The sequence below is a fragment of the Aspergillus multicolor genome, assembly GCF_047715735.1.
Source record: "Aspergillus multicolor strain CBS 133.54 unplaced genomic scaffold BDW74scaffold_23, whole genome shotgun sequence".
NCBI lineage: Eukaryota > Fungi > Ascomycota > Eurotiomycetes > Eurotiales > Aspergillaceae > Aspergillus > Aspergillus multicolor.
Window position 1 is genome coordinate 201,964 of NW_027395974.1, and position 16,567 is coordinate 218,530.

Consider the following 16,567-nt stretch of genomic DNA (forward strand, 5'->3'; position numbering starts at 1 on the left):
GACTCCTGAGTAGCAAGTTCAGTAAGCAATCATACAGGACTGGGGCGAGCTAGCTTCTATATATCTCATCGCGCCATTCTGCCCTTCAGAATGCCCTGCCTTCCTGCAAGATAGCAAACAAGGGACAAGGTTCGCATATCTCTGCTCATCCTTTGATGGCACGGGCATCACCACTGTCTACCAATTTCTGTGGGGCCAGACATACACAAAGCCATCAGAAGCTTTCAGAGCTCCATGCGCCACCAGAACATCCGTTGCAAGCTTTCTCAACCACAGCCACCACGAGATAAAGCAAGCAAGGTTTAGGAGGGCAATAGAATGTCTGTAACCGTGGCTTCTGGAATCCTTCTACTGCCCAGAGCGGATAGCTTCTGAGTCAGAATGGAAGTAGGCACCCGGCGCCGAAACTTAGATTCAGCAGAGTGATATTTGAGCCATGCGTTTTCTCTCGGTGTCCGAAATCATCGTTGTGGCCCTGCATAACCACAATGGTGTCTACCCAAGGCAATTCTCGTTCTCCGTCCATATTGCGGGATTTGTGGGGTTGCAGCAAACGTTAGCCCTGGCTAAAGGAAGGAATACTCTTTTGGGCTCTCTGAAGGCGAGAATTTTGAGCAGGTGGGACATTTGTCTCAGTCCGTTGCTTTCTCTTTGTCCCGTGGTTGCATTGCCTGTCTTGGTAGCAGCCACTGTGCGGTTACTGAAAACCAGAGCTTATCGAACTGAGTAATATGGGGGTATCATATGGCCATGATTCCATTCCAGTGGCTTTCAGGAGTGATGGGCAATGTTGTGACCCGGAGTGTAGTGTGTGGCAAGGAAGGAAGAGAGACCGGGAGCTGAAGGCAAGACAGCGATCACGTGGCCCACCGGGCTTTCTGTAGGCTCAAGGCCAGAGGACTAGAAAAGCTTACATGGTACCAAGCAGTTTCTAGTTATTGGTTAATCTAGACTAACGGACTAGAGAGACAATTTCATGGACGCTGCTATCGGGAGAGGACCTATTCACCATGTTGCAGCATAGGATGTACTACTTGCCGATGTCGTTACGGTAAGCATACTCACTGGCACCATTCTCAGGATGGAAAGTCTTCAGGAATCAAAGTATATAGGTATATATGGATCATATCGATTCGTGTAGAAGAGCAATGTACAATATGCAGACAGAGAAGGCTCGCGCAGTGGAATCTATCTATGGTCTATATCGGTCTGTGCTTATGCGAAAGAACAACAACCTTCCAAGAAGCAACGTGGTCAGGTTTATATAAGCCGTTTTGACGGCAACAGGTCAAATGCAGATGTATAGCCTGGATCGGCCCTCATATCTTCGAGGGCAAAAGTAAAAAAAAGTATAGGAAAGGTGGCAGCCTTGCTACTCACTCCTCCACGGCGACAATCACCAAGACAGCGATGTCGTCGACTTTCCCGCCACGGAAGTAATCACCCGGATAATAGCGCTGCGCTTCCTTTGCAAAGGGGCTGTCACGGCGGGGGTCCATGCTGGCAAGTTTCGCTTCGCCTGCGATAGACGCAGCAAGCAAAGACTGGAGGGTATAGCTATGGTCTGACTTGGGGGCTGTCGCGGATTTATTGGTGGTCGATTTTGGCATTGCCGAAGAAACAAGGGAACTGACGCCTTCTGGACCGGTGAGCCGGTCGAGCGTTGCGCGGTCCGCCGGGGTGATCCCGGTGTTGGGGGACGTGGACTCTGACCAAGCGCCTGTGTAAATCATGCGGCCGGTAACGAGCTTAAGGATGTCTTGGTTGTTGAGGTTATCAAACACGCCATCTGTAGCGAGCACGAGAACATCGCCATGGTGCATGTGGAGTGTTGTGGTGTTTGCGTCGCGCGGAAAGTCTTCTAGAAAGCCACCGCCGAAGATGGAGGCTTGTTGGCGCATGCGCTTCGGGATGACGCTGAGTTGGTAGGGAGTGTTAAAGCCATGTGTCTGTGGGGTTGAGTAATGGTGGACTGCAGCCTGGCGGAGAAGGACAGAGCCTGAGTCGCCTAGGTTTGCAAGTTCAATACGGCCGTCCTCAAGGCCTACACCGACGGATGCGGTGCTGCCACCAGCAGGGATACTCTCGTCTGCGACAACGCGGTCGTAGCCTGCCTGGAGGAGAGCTTTTGCACGAAGTTGCTCTGCAGGGCCATCCCAAGCCAGCGCCGCCTGGGCCATATAATCGCACAGAGCATGCGAAAAGTCCGCTGGGTCGACTCGCGACTCTGCCCATCCCCCAACGCCATCGGCGACTGCGAAAGCAATGGGATTATTCGCGGAAGAGCCGCGCCGGCCTACTGTACTCACGAAGAAGGCATCCTCTCCGCTATCCGGTCGTCGTTTTCGCTTGACCGCGGGCTCTTCTATATCAACGGCAACGCCAAGGGCGTCATGAAGCTCAGGGTCGAAGTTGTACGCATTCTTGGTAGGGAGAAACCGGCGACTCTTGCCGGACGACGAGGCCGCAACGCGGTACGATATCCGCGAAGTGCTCGTATCACGTTTCGGTGTCGAATGAAAGGATCTGAATGAATGTACCGGTAGGAGGGAGTTGCGTGTTCGCTGTGGTTGCGGAGACCGACATTGCGGGAGGCGCCGGAGAGATTGAGACCTGGCTGCAGCAGACGAAAGAATCCCTGTTAAGTTCTCTCGCGCGACGGCCTGTAGGCTACTGCAGGCTGAACCGCAGGCTCTACCGGGCCTAACCGACAAGAGCATGGGCGAACTGTCAGACCGTCACAGGAGGGCCTCGTCCGTCGATTTCGAGACCCTCCACGAGCCGAATGCGAATAAAGTGGGTATGTGCGCAGGTCGACCTTCAGCCGACACGCATCGAGAGGAAAGGGCGGAATATAGGAGAATGAACCCCTCGGCGCGGTATAAAAGGGAGAACAAAATGCGGATGCGACAAAACTTTACAAAATCTGTCGATCGCAGTGGATTTTTCGCCGACTGACGTAGGAGGAGCGAGACGCAGCGGGTTCGCCGACCGCCTGGTCTCAGATGCCGCAGAGCAGATAACGCAGAGGACGCGGAGTATGGAATAATGGGGGGCGGCTGGTCAAAGAAACTGCATCCAGAGTACCACCGGTCCGATTCAGTGAGTTAGCGATCATCCGTAGTTAGCCGCTGCTGGAGATCTGAAGCCAAAGTGAGAGGGGCTCAGAAGCAATTTGCGGTAGATTCTAACGCGCATCGTAGATTGACCAGGAGGATCTTCCACGGTACTGGGGCTCAATAGTAGAAACGATTGACGAGATATCGACCTAGCTCTTATCCAATACGTACATTGTTCGGAGCCCTCCTAGATCCGTTTGGTGCGGTTCAGATGTTGTTGAGGCCGTAGAGTTGCCGGTTGTATCGTCCGGCTTCCGCTTTTCAACTTTCTGCCTTTTTCAACTCCGTTCAATCCTCTAGACCACCCAGGCACGTCTCTTGCGCCTCATCTGCGCCTCCCAACCAAAAACATCGCAGACCTAGATTCATAGGGAACTCTCAAACTTGGCCCAGTACTTCTGATCCGGAGTTTTGGGCTCCTTTACGCGCCTACCATGATGCACCCGGCGAGACAGGCTTATGTGGAGGAGGCTGAGGTAAGAGCTTCCATGTCCCCAAATGCACCATTTAATCTATTATGAGTAAATTATCATTTACAACTTCTCTGGCTGAAGGTTACGCGACTCCGACTGACCTCATGGACCTGTTGACTAGGAGATGGACACAGGCATCAGTCTAGCTGACTTGCGTGAGTAGCGACCTCTCTTCATATCATTAATTCTTTAGGATGTCAAGTACTAACAGGGCTTGCCTTTATAGCTGTTGACCGCGATTATGTGATACCCCCATCTGCCGCGGGTATCCCGGCAGAGAAGGCGTCCGCCATTATGTCGCAGTTCGAGCGCAAGCGAAGAGCCGCTGCCATGGCGGTGCCGACTGACGACACGCGAGTCCGCGCACGATTGCGAGAGCTTGGGGAGCCCATAACACTGTTCGGCGAGGGGCCGGCTGACCGGAGAGATCGATTGCGGGAACTTTTAACAGACATCGCGGAAAAGCAGGATGCGGCGGCGGCGGAGGATATCGAAATGGCAGAGGCGGCCGCAGAGGAAGACGAGGGAGAACAGCAGGAGGAGTTTTATACAGAAGGGTCCAACGAGCTGTTAGATGCACGAAAGGCCATCGCGCGGTTTTCATTACCACGAGCCAAAGCCCGCGTTGCGCGACAGCGAGAAGAATCGACAATACCCCTACGAACGCACATAAAGCATCGGAAGGCGATCAAGGAAAAACTGCACAACTTCGATCTTTACGGGTCCCAGATTGCCGGCGATCGGCCCGTTAGTATCTGTCGGTTTGCGCCGGACGGACAGACAATCGCGACTGGTAATTGGGGCGGTGGTATCCGACTGCTGAGCGTGCCGAATCTAGAGGAGCAGCTTTCTGTCAAGGGTCATACTGATCGAGTTGGTGGTTTGTCTTGGTTTCCGGGGGCTACGCTTCCGGACTCGAACGTATCCAAATCGGCAGTTAACCTGGTTTCCGGAGGAGGAGAGGGCAATGTCTGTCTATGGTCGCTTGACGATAATCAACCACTCGCTACACTGGAAGGCCACTCTGGCCGTGTGTGCCGGACAGAGTTCCACCCATCTGGGAAATACATCGCATCAGCATCTTACGATACAACATGGCGACTATGGGACGTTGAGACGACAGCAGAGCTGCAACTACAGGAGGGTCACTCGCGAGAAGTTTACACCGTTGCATTCAACAATGATGGATCACTATTAGCGAGTGGTGGTCTGGATAGTATTGGACGCATCTGGGATCTCCGGACCGGCCGCACAGTCATGATCTTGGAAGGACACATTAGGGAGATCTTTGGCCTGGACTGGGGAGTGGACGGGTACCGAGTACTTTCGGGGTCAGGTGATGGCTGGGTGAAATGCTGGGACTTGCGGCAGGTGAAGAATACCGGGGGCATCGGTGCACACAAGAGCGTCGTCTCGGATGTCCGATGGTACAAGGGAACCGAGTCGGAGTCGGAGTCCTTTTTGCCATCGACGGAAGGTCAGGCCGGGCGGATGGACGTAGACGGCGCAGTGGCTCCCATACAGCCCAAGAAATCAGGGACATTCTTCGTGAGCAGTGGGTTTGACAAGAACGTGAATGTCTTCAGCGCAGATGATTGGTCTCTTATCAAGACATTGAGCGGTCATTCTGGGAATGTGCTTAGCACGGATATCAGCAACAATGCGCAGTGGATCGCTAGCTGTGGCCATGACCGTACGGTGAAGCTCTGGGGGATTGAATAGACGGCTTTGGCTGTTCTTCTGAATCAGAAACATTGGCCCTCGGCTTCTCAATTGGTAGTTGCAAAAGCAAGCAGCTTTCGTAGCATGTGTAATTGTAATATGATAGTTGTGGGAATTAGACTGTAGTGATTAGCATGTCAAAAGTTTGGTTTATATTTATAGCCAAAGCATACTCATTCATCAATTGGCCGGGCTAGCTCAATCGGCAGAGCGTGAGACTCTTAATCTCAAGGTTGGGGGTTCGACCCCCCCGTTCGGCTTCCCTTTTTGCTTTTTTTTACACTTGCTCCAGGAGGTTTTGTCATCATCCCCAAAACCGAGCCCATCTCGGAGCGTCACCGTTGCTTTCCAGTTTTCCTACTCCCCTCATTCATAATCCATACCCAAGTACCTCAAACCAGCGCAACCGCAATGGCCGCAAGTCTCCGCTCTCAAAAAGTCGCCCAGCGACTCGTTGCGTCCTCGACATTACGCTCAACAGCACGGTCCCTCCACACATCAACTCGCAATCTTCCCACATCCTGCATTCTCTGCCAGCTACGGCCGCCACAAGCAGGCCCAAGCAGAGGCGCCTCTACTCCAATCCTACCACACAGCCGCCGGGCCTTCACAACAACCTCACACCTATCCACACCGCAATCCACCGAGCCACCGGCCCCAGAATCAGAATCAGAAACCCAACCGTCCATCCCCAACGCCCCAAACACAACAACCTACTACACGATCTTCCCGAAGACCCTCCCCGCCGGCGCACCCCCCTCCGCCCCCTTCACGATCGACCTCCCCACGCTCCGCCGCGAGTTCCTCGCGCTCCAGAACACCCTGCACCCGGACAAATACCCGCCAGGCGCCACGAAGCAAGCCGCCGAGACGCTCTCGGCGACCATCAACGAGGCGTACCGCACGCTGTGCGACCCGCTGCTCCGCGCGCAGTACATCCTGCGGGAGTTCCACGGGATCGATGTCACGGCGGAGGATGGGTCCGGGAGTGCGCCGCTGGACCCGGAGCTGCTGATGGAGGTGATGGATGTGCAGGAGGCGATTGAGGAGGTTGGGGAGGGGCCCGAGGCTGAGGAGAGGATTGCGGAGATGAAGAGGGAGAATGATGGGCGGGTGAGGGGGTGTGTGGAGGCGGTGGCGGAGGCTTTTGATAGGGGAGATGTGGAGGGGGCGAGGGGGGAGTGTGTTCGGTTGAAGTTTTGGGTTAGTGTTGCGGAGGGATTGAGGGAGTGGGAGCCTGGGATGGGTGGGATTCGCTTGATTCATTGATTGGGATGGTCTTGAACTGCTTGTGGTGGGAGCTGGATGTATAGTATGGCTGCGCGTTGTCATTGCGTTAGAGCTCCACTCTGAGCTTATACCTCGATCAGAGCATGATGGAAAATGGAATGTATATTAGACCTTGATGCGATATGAAGTATATCAAGTTGAGGGCTGTTTAGAGGATATGTAGCAGATATATATTCGGACGGCTAAGCCCTAATTGACCAAATCCCTCAGGACAACAAAACATTTTGATGGTCAGACATACCCCATCAAGTGCATTAAAGCATAGATTCCAACCAAGCAAAGCACGTCAATCCCAGGTAAACAAGGCCAAGAGGTCTCACTTTAGACCCGGTCTTTCTACGTTCGAGGGCGAAGTGAGATCTCGGAGTCAAAACACCAGGGTGATTACTACAATCTAAGACATCTGTGGTCATAATCAAGAACCGACAAGACCACGCGCCCGCAACACTGTTTCCGATACAGTGTAATCCCTAGAGGGCCGAGCCACGATGCATCATCCAACATGTAGGCAACCCGCAGTACATGAGATAGTCTCACATTAATGTGGACCTCACCAACACCGACATCACCTGACCACTCAAGGAGCCCATAATCCACCATGCAGAGAAGAACTACACCTTACCTGGATAATTCTGGATAGTTTGACCGCTACATCATGGGGGACCAGAAAATTGGGCCCCGCCCATCAGGAATCGACAATAATCGTTGGGTCTTCCTGGTCAAGGATCCGACCCAATCCATTGGGCAACAATCGCCAAAAAGAAAGCTTGGAATCGCCCTGATAGTGCTCGTGCCAACGAATGGCCACGGACTCGCGTGTTCGCTGAGCTAGCCGGTCACTCTTCGAATCACCGTCAAAGCCAGGCCCTATCGGAACATCGCGTGGAAGGTGGTTCTGCAACTCGCCCTGCTTTGCTGTTTGCTGGTCACAATTGGTGCTTGCAATGGACGAACCTCGGAGAAGTCGATTTTGTTTCGCCCCCAGGTTCCCCACGATGTCTGCGCTGAAAGAGAACAAGTCCTGATCATAATCACGCGATAAGGGTCAATCCTCTTGCATCGATGCGAATTTCAAATCAGGAGTTGGGTGGTCGCATCGAGAGCAAGAGTGCTGGCGGTCAACTTTTCGAGCCCCGTCATGACTGCACACGTAGCAAACCACCACGACCGATTCGGATCGGCTTCCGCGCTTGGTCTCCCCCTTTTATCATATGCCGTTTTTCCAGTGAGCTGGTGGAGAGAAGTATGCCGGGACAAAGGGTGAGGAGGGGTGCAATCTGCTGATATTAATATTAATAGACGTAGCTGTCTCAAGTAGGCGACGGGCAAGGGCTTCCTGTCTGAAATCTCCCTCGACTAATTCCCTGATCTACCTTTTCTGCCCTAGTGATAATTGTGAGCCGCGTTGTTAAATGGAGCCTGGACGGGATTTTCGGAGGTAAGTAGATATGGATCAAAGCGAGGAAAGAGCGCTTTGAAAACCGCATCTCACCTGGTTGCTTGCATATAAGACTTGCTTTTTTCGACGAGCCACTGACGACCTGCAGCATCATAAACTCAGTGCCGTTTACTTTTCTGGTCGGTCCAAACCACACCAAACTCACTATCCAGTCGGGTCTCGCCCGCCATGTCTCCAGACCCCTGGATCACCTCATCAACAGCGGCCAGACGCGAGAATCCAAGCATCAGATTGCCATTTTAGAAGACGAAGATGTAGAAACCTTTGTCGCATTCTGCGAGTATGCGTACACTGGCGACTATGCGGTGCCGCCGCCTGGATCTCGAGAAGACGACGTAGAGCAGGACTCTATTAATCATGCGCTCAATGGCGTGTACCCTAACACTGGCCGCACATCGCCGACAGCAGGCTTGGAGAGACCATCACAAAGGCCGACAGAGGCTCCAAGCGAGGCAGCTGCGGAAGCTGCCAATGGGAACGATGATATTGGTGAGATTGCCGACGAAGATGACGAGCAGCACAGAGCCCCAAGTCAGCCAGCTGCGGAAACCTCCAATGGAAACGGTGATAACGATGAGAATGCCGACGGAAATGTAGAGCAGCTCAAAGCCCCAAGTCAACAGTCAAGCCACAAAGACGAGCAGGCCTGGTACAATTCGACAAAATCCGAGTATGCGACCCAGGACCAGACTGTTACACCTCGAGATTCGGATCAGTCGCGCACACCTTCTGCGGATGACTCTCCGAATCGAGGAAGGAGACGCCGTAGGGGAAAGGCTGATGAACAGGGGTTCATTCAAGACGCAACCTCCAAGCTCACCCCTCCATGTACACCCCCTGGTGCCGCACGAGTCAAGCCTGAAACGAATTCGGCTGAAGAGCCTGGCGAAAACCCCCACGCAATGACCGATGGCAACCAACCCGTCTCACAATCGATGAAGCATCCCGCACCAACCTCCGGCAATGCCGTTGATAGCAGTGGATATGAGGGGAACATGCATCAAAAAGAGCAGAGTACAGCTAGAAGCCGAGTGCGGCCAGTCATCGATACGTCGTTCGCCAATCAGCAATCCTCTCCCCGCTACGAGAAAGGAACAAGCCTGTGGGACGAGTTCACTGGTATCGACGACAACGACTTTCACTTCCCAGCTTCCAGAGCAAGGTCCTCCAACCCACTTCCCGGGGTTACATTGCCCTACCTGATCTTCCATGCCAAGTTATACGTCTTTGCCACACGCTACCTGATCCCGGGCCTCGCACATCTTTGTCTGCAGAAACTCCACTACGACCTTCTGAACCTGGCATTTCCAGACCCAGACCCCGATAATCAGTTCGAGGAGCAGCTTGTTCTTACCACAACCAAGGCCAGGATGATCGTCAATCTCCTCAATTACACCTACACAAAAACGACCCGCCTGGAGCCGATAACACCATCGTCGGCAACTCAGCTTCGAGATAATGAGCTTCGGAGACTCGTGGTGCATTATGCTGCATGCAAGGTGCGAGACCTAGCAGTGTATTGTCCTCCTCTCGAACCTATTGCGGGCTCCCAGTTCTATACGGAGCAGCCATCTGCGCGTGGGTTTCGTGCGCTCTTGGATACTTTGCCGGAGCTTGCTTCAGATCTAATATACCGCATTATACAATGACCTTTCGCTGTTTCTGGTAATTTGCACAACTCTGTGTAAGCGATGAAGGCCACAAAAGACGGCGTCCATGAAATGGGGTGATTGACGACGGTGCTGGTACATCTGATGAGACTGGAGTGACGAGTTTGCTACATTAGTTGATGTTCTTTTTCTTGCACCTGCAGTCTGTTTGGCTCTCTATTTGACTGCGCGTTCCTGTTGGCAGATATCGATTTCTGTCCACTAGGGTTGCATGCATCTAATTTGTCTAAATATCTGAGGATCCTTGGTCGTTCACGGTATAGTTTCCTGATTGGTATAATTATGAGGACCTCAGACGCTCGCGACTGCATAGGTTGTTATGATTTTCATATGCGCCGAGACCAGACGGGTTTCGACCCTCGTACCCCGCTCCCCTCCACGTACTTCGTACTCCGTTGAAGATGTGCTCGGAGTAGGCGATATGTATCGCCAAGTGACAAAAAGCGGGCAGCGGATGATCGTCTGCCCTATCTTTGTTCGAGTACATAGTAGCCACCGGGCCAGAGCTCGCTGATAAGAGCCCTCATTGTTCTCTAGTGGGCCACCGCTCGAGGCATATAACGTCATTTGATGCATTGCCCGCTGCCCGCATCATAGCTTGTTCCTGCACACGGCATGAGCCAAGCTTGAGTATAAGACTATGTTCTCCAACGACCAGGATGGCATGTAGCTCTACGTGCAGAAGCCAAAGGTACGTGAGGGCAACTAGGGTACGGATGACTCCCGGTTCGGTTCTCGGACTCGTAGGAAGTCACAATGCCTCTGTGATAGTGTTGATAGAGTTGGTCCCGGTGGAGCTCTATCAAGGTTTTGCTAAATCGGTAGTCCCTCCCCTAGACATATTTGACGGTCGATGCTCATCACCACGATATCGACGAGCATTTTATTTATCTTCCGCTGGTCAGCGCTTATCGCACGGAGGAGAAAACTAATGCTTACCGTTCAAGGCAGGGTGGGCACCGTTCAGTATGAAGACTTTTCAGAAAAGCACTGATACTTTCTGAGGTAGGGTGTTTTCGGGCTTGGCGTTGGGCCACCAAGCGATCCATCATTGTCTGTTTTCCTGGGAGGGAAAAGGACTGAGATTTGGGAAAAGTACACGCAGACCGTTGGCTGAACTCGTGCGTCGACATGGTGGCTGCGGTTGAGGCGGCGGCGTCGGTTCCGACACCAATAACCACGAATCATGATGATGTATGTACTCTGCAGAAGCACAATGGAGAATTGTTGATTCGAACCTTGGCGTTTATAGAAAACGGGATAAGGGACCCTGAAACAGGGATCTCCCCGCCAATAAATTGGTGTACAGCCATCCTTGGCAGCCGACAAATATAGATAAGGGTTAGGAACAGCCTCGATTGTGGCCTAGGATGATGATGCGTCCAGTTTCCACGAGGCGCGGTAGACGCACGCCAGCAGAAGATAGATAATAAGAGCGCATATCAACTAGGCGACAGTATTTATTCTTCAATTTTCGAGCTCTGTGCCACAGTGATTGCGACAAAGTGGAGGCTCAAGATGCGAAGCCAAGACTTGACTGGAAGGTTTCTTGAATCAGGCTCGGTCGCGCATGGGTTACTTAGGAGGAAGATGTCGGCTTGCCAAGAGGAAGCTGAGGTCGGTCTGGCCAGGGGTAGGGGACCAGGGGTCGAATTCATCCATCGTTTGGTCAGGATTCTACCTGAATCGGAGTGGTTGAGGCGTGTCCTGACCCTTTATTGGAGGGTTGAAACAATTTTTGCGTTGTTCCCGTCGCCTTGATCCAGCCTTCCGGAGCTCATTATTCAGAGTTTCTGTCATCATCCCCTAATGTTTCCAAAGATTCCTTAATCCTTATCGCGTCTCATTTTCGGTGTCCACAACCCAGGCGCCAAGGATCATAGCCACAAAAGCTTGGCAGTGGACCTCCGGTCGATGATGTGCTGTCGATCCCCGTCTTGGCCGGTTGCCGGGTGCAAAAGGTGACGGGGCCGAACGGGAGACCGAACAGGCGGGTGGCACAGTGGCGCTGCGGCACATGTTCGAGTTTCTAACGTTTTGGTCAGGGGCCGGAGCATATGAGCTTTGCCGGGACCCGGTACTGTGCTTTGCGGGAACTGTTGTGGAAATCTTGGGATTAGTTAGGATCAATGACCCTTGAAAAAAGCATAACCGATCACATACCTTGTAGGATGGAAAAGCCTCTGCACGTGCGGCCAGCTGTATCGAAGCTATCAAGTTGGGAAACTTGGGATCCATGTCTAGTGGGGAGCGCACCCTGAGTATTTTCGTTTGGGAGCTATCTTAGACCCCGACCGAGGCTATGGGTCCAAGCCTTGAGCTCTGGTGCCCAGCGAATGCTGCCCTAAGTTCTCACCAGCCCCTGATCCTGGATTCGCAGTTGAAGTCGTTGGCCAGTGGATGCCAAGACGCCCGCTCTACGATATATCGATTTTCGAGATCGCGCGAGAGATGACGGCTAAATCCTGAATCCTGAAGGTCCACGCCTCCACGGTCTCCCATCCACGGTCCTTGGCGGGCAGGCAGCACTTTACCAAAAATATCAACCACACAGAAAGTTGTAGCGGCCAGAGACGTGTGGACTTACCTCAGGGTCTCAAGTGTGGAAAATGACAGTAACTCCAGACAAACCCCCACTTCATCACATTGATGATCAACGTCCTTCAGCCAAGCGTCTAGAGTCGCAGGACGGAGTGTGAAAGATAAGGCCATGCAGGAAAGAAATGCTGGTTGTAAATCCATGACAATTGGGATGATCGTCAGCCGAGCGTTGAGTGTTGCAATTCTTGCAGAGTGAGTGCTGAGAGACGAGGTTGGAAGCCAGTCAGAGTGCCGACTGTGGCCATGTGACTTCCATCAATCAACTCAATCACTCCCGTTGACTTCTTCAGCTTTTCTTCTAGACCCTTTCTGCTGCATTTACTTCGGCCCGCAAGAACCAAGCGTACGAACTACGGACCAGCCGAGGACTTGTTATCTTGTCGAGCTCAGCTCCACTTTCAGTATCTCTATCACATTGCAATGCAGTCTCACCTTGGATCTGCTACATTCGTCTGCCTGCTATGGGTCTAGATACGTACGTACTGTGTCTGAGCCCCTCGCCAAGTCTACAGGACGACACGCACGGCAACAGCGCCTGGCCTGTACTTCTACCAGCCTCGAGAGTCGGAACACAAGGGCTGGAACGGCGTCTGCCACCTTGACCCACTTCTACTTCCAATATACCCCGAGAAATGGCATCACAGCTTGCTCACGGAGCATCAACCTGCAGATCACGGCTCCACTCTCTTCACAGGCATCAGAATTGGCCACGCGCTTTGGAAAGCAACATTTTCAATACAAAGAAAGCTATGGGGGTATGTTTTGCGGGAATGAGATCTGATCTTGACTTTAGGATTTGCTACAAGCTACTCCAAGCAGATGTTGTAGTAGATTGTCGCCCTATCCATGACCTTCGATGTTTGATACTAAAAGGTTTGGGATGGAGCCGACTAGCGATGATGAGCAACACCGATGCGACGGCAGCCCGAGGCCCAATGCCTTAGGAGAATCACATCTGCACACTGCTTACATCCGCCGGGCTCGGCGTAGCCCTGATGATTTTCTTCGGTTTGATCGACGTGCTGGTCCCTTGGCAGAGATGTACACTGCTGGGTCATTTCAAATCTTGTGCCTTTACCCCTTTGGATTTATCTTGGATTGCGTATGCTTTCTGTCCCTGCGCCTCCGTGGTCTACGTTGACCTCACTACTGGCTGTAATTCTATCTGCTCCGGCTTCAAATCTCAATTCTCTTTTGACATAAATTTCCTTCACTCGCTACCGGTCTTTCGCTTTTGTCACTCTTTTCTGTACATTTTCATTTCATTCCATAGATCTCAATTACTTTCATTAGATCTGGCTGTCTCTAGACTGCAATCCTGTTTGAATTTACTCGTCAATGCTGCATAGTCATTCCTTTATTCAGCCATAATGTTTGAGAGCACCCCTTACCCCCAGAATGACCGGTCTGAGACAAGCACAATCGTGGGAGAAGAGGTCGAGATGAAGAAGCCTGTTCAGATGAACCTCCGTGAGCGGCTACGCCACTTTACATGGGCATGGTACACTTTGACCATGAGCACAGGAGGCCTGGCCCTCCTCATCTCCAACCAGCCCTTCCAGTTTAAAGGACTTCAAGACATCGGACTGGCAGTATACATCATCGACCTCATCTTCTTCGCCTTCTGCTGTTCCCTCATGGCCCTCCGCTTCATCCTCCACGGCGGCCTCCTCGACTCCCTCCGCCACGATAGAGAAGGGTTCTTCTTCCCAACCTTCTGGCTCTCCGTCGCAACAATAATCTCAGGTCTATACAAGTTCTTCGGCGAAGACGCGAACGAGTCCTTCCAACTCGCCCTCGAGGTCCTCTTCTGGCTCTACTGCGCCTGCACCCTCACCCTCGCCGTCGTACAATACTACTTCGTCTTCTCAACCCACACCTACCACCTCCAAACAATGATGCCCTCCTGGATCCTCCCCATCTTCCCCGTCATGCTCTCGGGAACCATCGCCTCCGTCATCGCCGAACAGCAGCCCGCCCGCTCCGCAATCCCCATCGTCTGCGCCGGAATCACCTTCCAGGGCCTCGGCTTCTCCGTCGCCTTCATGATGTACTCGCACTACATCGGCCGCCTCATGCAAGCCGGGCTCCCAAACCGCGAACACAGACCGGGAATGTTCATCTGCGTCGGACCGCCAGCCTTCACGGCCTTAGCGCTAGTCGGAATGACAGCCGGCCTGCCCGAGGAATTCGCGATTCTACACGATGACTCCGCCATCCAGGACGCCCGCATCATGACCCTCCTCGCCGTCTCCGCCGCCGTCTTCCTCTGGGCTCTTAGTCTGTGGTTCTTCTGTATTGCTGTCATCGCCGTCATCCGCGAACGACCCACTGCCTTCCACCTGAACTGGTGGGCCATGGTCTTCCCCAACACCGGGTTCACGCTCGCCACAATCACGCTGGGTAACTGGCTCGACAGCACGGGGATCAAGGGCGTCGCAGCCGCAATGTCCATCGGTATCATCTGCATGTTCGTCTTCGTCTTGGTCAGCCACGTTCGCGCCGTTATCCGCCAGGACATCATGTACCCGGGCAAAGACGAGGATGTTTCCGAATAAGCGACTCAATATCATCCGCTTATACCCTCTTAGCTTCTGATTCGGCTCTCATGCGCTTACCAACATTGCTTTTTCTTACATTGCCAGCTCGCCACTTGAGCACCTTTATACACCATTGGACATATCCATTCTCTTTCGCTTTGACCTCTTTTTCTTCTCGTTGCTTTCTATTCTCCACAACCCCTTACATTCAATTCTCCTATACAAAGTTTGCCTTCTCATCCGCACATAAACATTTCTTTTTTTGTTTTGTCCTTCGCCAAAATCCAATCTTGTTCTGTGCGGGATGTTTTGTTCGGGTCTGTAGTTAGCATTTTCGGCGTCAAATGGTGTACGGAGTACGGCTTGGTTGACTCTCTCGACACGATCGGCGTTTGGGATCTCCTACTCTATTGTTTCATCTGCGACTATTTCTGTTCCTGTCACTTGATCTGTTCTCCCCTTGTTGATCAGCGCCTCTTGGCGTTGTTTCTTGGCTTAGCAACCGAGATAGAAATTCAGAAACAAATTAGGAAATGATGGACCCCCTTTTCAGGTCTTTTAGGGCTAGTTGATCTTGAGTGGAGCGGCGTACGTGTCGTCGACTTAGACCATTGGTGCCTCAAAGTTTATCCCGACCTTATCTCTACCGAGTAAGAAACGTTGATCAGCATACCTACAGTTGCTGATCTGTTTTAGTTTATATGTACGTGAGACTACAAAGCACGGAGTGAGGAACGTTAGACTATCATACATCTTCTCGAAACTAAAGGTACATCGATGTTGGGTCAATGGCCTGAGAGAAGAGTAACTAGATACATGAACAAGCAGGTCACAGACCTGTGAAGCAAAGGGCAACTATCTAAGCAAGAACACAACCAATCCTCCCATTTGGGTGACAGCCAAGGGAAACCCAATTGGGAGAAACCTTGACCAGGATACAAAGGAGCAAAAAGACTATATACAAGTGCAACGCCATCCCCCAAAGCAACTCCCAGTCTCTTCAAAAATGATCCCATACATCGAACAACAACAACACTAACAGTCCAAAAACAATCTCATCCTCCCAACTCATACCCATTCCCAAAAAAGTGTTGGATACAGCCGAAGCATGCATGTCGAGTCGAAATGCAGCCGAAGCGTGCAAGTCGATCGAGAATCACCGTCCCTTGTAAAGTGGTGAGCATCATGGATGGAATGATGAACACCGTGGAAGCGGGTAACGAGTTGGGTTGTCCTCGTTCCCTAAGGGAAGCACGTCCTCGCGGTGAGTTTTTGTTTTTAGCCAGCCTTGCAAGGTCAGCATGGATCGACGAAGTGTGGTGTAGGGATACTTACAGGCACTGTCACACTACTGGGCTGCTCACGGTGCCAAGTGATGCTGCTTCGAGGTCAACGAAAGATGCCTGTTCAGAAGAACGGCAAGTGGACAAGGTGGCATAGCCAACCAAGCCAGAAGAAACATAAGACCAGGGACCGTAGTATGATCTCAAGACGCAGAAATCGGGGAAAGACAAGGGCAAAAGAGGAAAAAGGGAACGACAACACACACGACACCAACCTAGCTAATACAGAAAAGACAGAGAACAAGCACGACAACAAGCTAGCTAAGATAAAGACCAAGGACAGACAAGGAAAGATTGGGATACAGGAAAGACAACAAGACAGCACACCATACAAGACAGCATACCAACAA

At 52.2% G+C, this 16,567-nt stretch overlaps 5 protein-coding genes and 1 non-coding gene across 6 annotated transcripts; 5 read left to right on the forward strand and 1 right to left on the reverse strand.

Annotated features, from left to right (window-relative positions):
• Positions 1-971: 971 nt before the first annotated feature.
• ppmA (type 2C protein phosphatase PTC7) lies at positions 972-3,342 on the reverse strand. Its single transcript, XM_073725241.1, has one exon. It carries the CDS (start codon positions 2,718-2,720, stop codon positions 1,377-1,379), a length of 1,344 nt encoding a protein of 447 aa, XP_073581281.1. The 5' UTR covers positions 2,721-3,342; the 3' UTR covers positions 972-1,376.
• Positions 3,343-3,405: 63 nt separating this feature from the next.
• BDW74DRAFT_60609 (putative pre-mRNA splicing factor) lies at positions 3,406-5,390 on the forward strand. The gene is made up of 2 exons (XM_073733271.1): positions 3,406-3,747; positions 3,819-5,390. The coding sequence occupies exons 1-2, from the start codon at positions 3,717-3,719 to the stop codon at positions 5,312-5,314; spliced, it is 1,527 nt and encodes a 508-aa protein (XP_073581282.1). The 5' UTR covers positions 3,406-3,716; the 3' UTR covers positions 5,315-5,390.
• Positions 5,391-5,501: 111 nt separating this feature from the next.
• BDW74DRAFT_t159 lies at positions 5,502-5,574 on the forward strand. The gene has a single exon. It is a non-coding gene; the product is annotated as a tRNA-Lys (tRNA).
• BDW74DRAFT_60614 (J-type chaperone JAC1) lies at positions 5,537-6,802 on the forward strand. The gene has a single exon (XM_073733272.1). The coding sequence runs from the start codon at positions 5,726-5,728 to the stop codon at positions 6,581-6,583; it is 858 nt and encodes a 285-aa protein (XP_073581283.1). The 5' UTR covers positions 5,537-5,725; the 3' UTR covers positions 6,584-6,802.
• Positions 6,803-7,825: 1,023 nt separating this feature from the next.
• On the forward strand, positions 7,826-9,776 carry BDW74DRAFT_60622 (uncharacterized protein). The gene is made up of 2 exons (XM_073733273.1): positions 7,826-8,042; positions 8,152-9,776. The coding sequence occupies exons 1-2, from the start codon at positions 8,017-8,019 to the stop codon at positions 9,710-9,712; spliced, it is 1,587 nt and encodes a 528-aa protein (XP_073581284.1). The 5' UTR covers positions 7,826-8,016; the 3' UTR covers positions 9,713-9,776.
• A 3,928-nt stretch (positions 9,777-13,704) lies between these two features.
• BDW74DRAFT_186813 (tellurite-resistance/dicarboxylate transporter family protein) lies at positions 13,705-14,981 on the forward strand (the record flags this gene model as incomplete). The annotated part of the gene is made up of 1 exon (XM_073731324.1): positions 13,705-14,981. One exon carries the CDS (start codon positions 13,705-13,707, stop codon positions 14,890-14,892), a length of 1,188 nt encoding a protein of 395 aa, XP_073581285.1. The 3' UTR covers positions 14,893-14,981.
• Between the last annotated feature and the right edge of the window lie 1,586 nt (positions 14,982-16,567).

What these genes read in the sequence shown, in the direction of transcription:
- ppmA (XM_073725241.1), bottom strand. Translation starts at nt 2,720, where the DNA reads ATGCTCTTGTCGGTTAGGCCCGGTAGAGCCTGCGGTTCAGCCTGCAGT.
- BDW74DRAFT_60609 (XM_073733271.1), top strand. Translation starts at nt 3,717, where the DNA reads ATGGACACAGGCATCAGTCTAGCTGACTTGC. An exon ending in CATCAGTCTAGCTGACTTGC is followed by an intron (nt 3,748 to 3,818) that starts GTGAGTAGCGAC and finishes TTGCCTTTATAG; the next exon opens with CTGTTGACCGCGATTATGTG.
- BDW74DRAFT_60614 (XM_073733272.1), top strand. Translation starts at nt 5,726, where the DNA reads ATGGCCGCAAGTCTCCGCTCTCAAAAAGTCGCCCAGCGACTCGTTGCG.
- BDW74DRAFT_60622 (XM_073733273.1), top strand. Translation starts at nt 8,017, where the DNA reads ATGGAGCCTGGACGGGATTTTCGGAG. An exon ending in CCTGGACGGGATTTTCGGAG is followed by an intron (nt 8,043 to 8,151) that starts GTAAGTAGATAT and finishes GACGACCTGCAG; the next exon opens with CATCATAAACTCAGTGCCGT.